Source organism: Spinacia oleracea, chromosome 6, assembly GCF_020520425.1.
Source record: "Spinacia oleracea cultivar Varoflay chromosome 6, BTI_SOV_V1, whole genome shotgun sequence".
NCBI lineage: Eukaryota > Viridiplantae > Streptophyta > Magnoliopsida > Caryophyllales > Amaranthaceae > Spinacia > Spinacia oleracea.
Window position 1 is genome coordinate 76599081 of NC_079492.1, and position 3145 is coordinate 76602225.

A 3145-nucleotide genomic window follows, 5' to 3' on the forward strand; every position below is an offset into this window, starting at 1 on the left:
TAAATTTAGGTAAAATGAGATTTTTTGTAAAGAATTTCGGTAATGTTTCTTTGTAAAAGTACTCCGTGAGGTTCATAAATAAACAATACTATTACTCCCTATTATATTCCAAAAGTACAAGAGTTGACTTTGAATAATTACATGTTGAAGAAATAAACAATATGTTATGCTGGCTTATATTGACTAAATATTATCTTATTTTCATAAGCGTATAAAATTAGTAGCATATCATGAAAAATTGAAAGTCATCGTTACTATAAATACGTAAAGCAACCAGAGTTAGTAATTATCAGATAAAGATAATTAATTAAGAGATTAAGAAAAAAGAAAGAAGAGAGAAATTAAGAAATAAAAATGGCCCCAACATCAGAATTTGTGACACCCTCAACACTAGCCAAAGAGAGCACACTTAAAGATGGTTACATTATAGATGAGAGGGATAAGGCTAAGGTGGCTCATAATGAGTTTAGCGACGATATTCCGGTAATCTCGCTAGCCGGAATCGATAGCGGTAGAAGAGATGAGATACTTAAGAAGGTGGTGAAGGCATGTGAGGAATGGGGGATATTCCAATTGGTAGATCATGACATTGATATTGAGCTTATCAATGAGATGACTAAGTTTACTAAGGAGTTTTTTGCACTTCCTGATGAAGAAAAGCTCAAGTTTGAAATGTCTCCTGGTAAACATAAGGGTGGCTTCCTTATCTCTAGTCACCTCAAGGTAAAACATAATATTATTATATACTATTTGTTACTTTGACATATACAAAAGAGATCTGATCGAATCTATCAAATACATAACAAATCAAATTAATTCAATGAAACTCGATCTTATTCTACAAAACTATGATCATTTCACGTAGTCTTGTATACCCTCTAACACATCGTTGTTTGATACAACCTTTAATGATGAACAGGGGGAAGCAGTGGCAAATTGGCGTGAGCTAGTCCTGTTCTTCACATACCCGGTACAAGGGAGAGACTACTCAAGATGGCCCAACAAACCTGAGGAATGGAAGGCCAAGGTTGAAGCCTATGGTGAAAAAATGATGAACTTGTCTTGCAAGATGTTCGAGCTGTTGTCTGAAGGTTTGGGTTTAGAAAAGGATGCCTTTGCAAAGTCCATGGGTGACCTTAACCAGCATTTGGTGGTTAACCATTACCCTAAATGCCCACAACCTGATCTAGCCGTTGGGCTCAAACGACACACTGATCCAAGCTCAATTACTTTACTCCTTCAAGACCATGTTGGTGGTTTGCAAGCAACAAAAGATGGTGGCAAAACTTGGGTCACCGTTCGTCCTATCAAAAACGCTTTGGTCCTTAATCTTGGGGACCATGCCTACGTAAGTCAACATTTGTTTTTTAATTATAACGTCTTTGACTTTCAACATATTTTTATTTTCTTTTGCTCACATTCACATACTTGACTTTGAATGATTTTCATTATATGACAGTTCATGAGCAATGGGCGATTCAAGAGTGCCGATCATCAAGCAATAGTAAACGCGGAGGAGACAAGAACGTCGATAGCGGTGTTTATGAATCCAGCACAAGATGCAAAGGTGTATCCATTAAACTTAAAAGACGGTGAGAAGTCATCATTGTTAGAAGAACCCATCACATATGCTGAAATGAATAACAGGCACAAGACCAAGTACCTTGAAATTGTCAGGCTTAAGAAGGTTGCTAAGGAACAAAATTGGTCTCATCAAGAGCTTGATCTCAAGCTTAGCCAGCTTTAACTCATTTAATCAATCCTAAAATCTAATTTGCATTTATATAATGTGTAATAATCTCTAAAATATCATCTATTTTTGTGTGTGTGTGTTTGTTTCGTTTTCAAATATCAGAAATAAATTGTATGCATCGCCAAATAAAGTAATGTTTTTTTTTTTTCAGAGTATAAGTAACAACTTTTTAGGTTCACTTTTTTTTTTGGGTGCTAAATGGAAAAAATATATTAATAACAAAATACTAAATTTGTATTTAATTAAAAGATACATTTTCTATTTTTGCCATTTTATGATCCTCACTTCCAATTATATCCCTTATAAGAAGGCACCCCCAAAGAGCAAAGAAAAACAAAAAAAATCAAAAATACAAAGAAGCTCCAATACTCTATAATTTTTTTTAAAAGAAAAAAATCACTATACCAAAACCAAAAGTCTTATATGTAACCAATCACATCATCAACTTGTTGGTGTGGCATGTTCACACTTGTAAATAAGCACAACGCGTTTAGAGTCCATTAATGGAGGTTAATGACAGTTTTGTTTTATGGCAGTTACTTTTATAGGTATTGGCCAGTTACTTTTATAGTTTTAGACCAGATACTTTTATAATTTTAGTCAAGATATTTTTGTAGCTTTATAGTTTCAGGAAATGTATTTTTATAGTTTTAGATGAGTTACTTTAATAGTTGTATTTAAGATACTTCTATAGTTTTATAGTTTTACGGGACGTGCTTTTATAGTTTTAGGGGAGATACTTTTATAGTTTTAGAAGAAGTACTTCTATAGTTTTATAGATTCATGGAAGGTACTTTTACAGTTTTATAATTTCAGAGAAGGTACTTTTATAGTTTCAAGGAGGCACTTTTATGGTTTTCGGGCCAAGTACTTTCACCGACCTCTAACATGAAATTCAAGAAACTGCAATAAAACAAGAAAAGTTATAGCGAATACAATGTATAAGTAACACCAGCATAGAACGTCAAGTAACACCAGTCAATAGCCTTCTCCATAGTAGTTGTGCGGGAGGGAGTTGCGCAGACGCGTCACACCGAGGAATACCTCTGAACGTAATAAGGATGGTCGTGCTCAGATGAATATTAGGCTATAATTATCTGTTTATTTGACCAGTTGAACTCTAACACCGAGGAATAGCTCTGAACGTAACAAGGATGATTAGTCTTACCTTATGTTCATGAGAAAGCATCGAGCGACAAAGGAATTAGGAAATGCACACTTGTCCCTAAGGACAAGTAGGAGACTGAAAGAAATAATGCCTTGGTCCAAGTTTGAATTTAATGCATTTAATGCTAAGTCTAAGAAATGCGGTTCAGTATTAATTAAGCAAGTTAATTATTCAGTGAGATCAAGTGATATGAATGCCTAGCTAGAGGCCGCTTCAGTTCAAGT

At 34.5% G+C, this 3145-nt stretch overlaps 1 protein-coding gene across 1 annotated transcript; it reads left to right on the forward strand.

The window, feature by feature from the left end:
- Positions 1-277: 277 nt before the first annotated feature.
- LOC110799527 (naringenin,2-oxoglutarate 3-dioxygenase) lies at positions 278-1883 on the forward strand. Its single transcript, XM_022004796.2, has 3 exons — positions 278-723; positions 920-1348; positions 1460-1883. Exons 1-3 carry the CDS (start codon positions 355-357, stop codon positions 1745-1747), a joined length of 1086 nt encoding a protein of 361 aa, XP_021860488.1. The 5' UTR covers positions 278-354; the 3' UTR covers positions 1748-1883.
- Positions 1884-3145: the final 1262 nt, after the last annotated feature.

Coding starts and splice junctions, on each gene's coding strand:
- LOC110799527 (XM_022004796.2), top strand. CDS start 355: ATGGCCCCAACATCAGAATTTGTGACACCCTCAACACTAGCCAAAGAG. Junction 724..919: donor TTATCTCTAGTCACCTCAAG/GTAAAACATAAT, acceptor AATGATGAACAG/GGGGAAGCAGTGGCAAATTG. Junction 1,349..1,459: donor ATCTTGGGGACCATGCCTAC/GTAAGTCAACAT, acceptor ATTATATGACAG/TTCATGAGCAATGGGCGATT.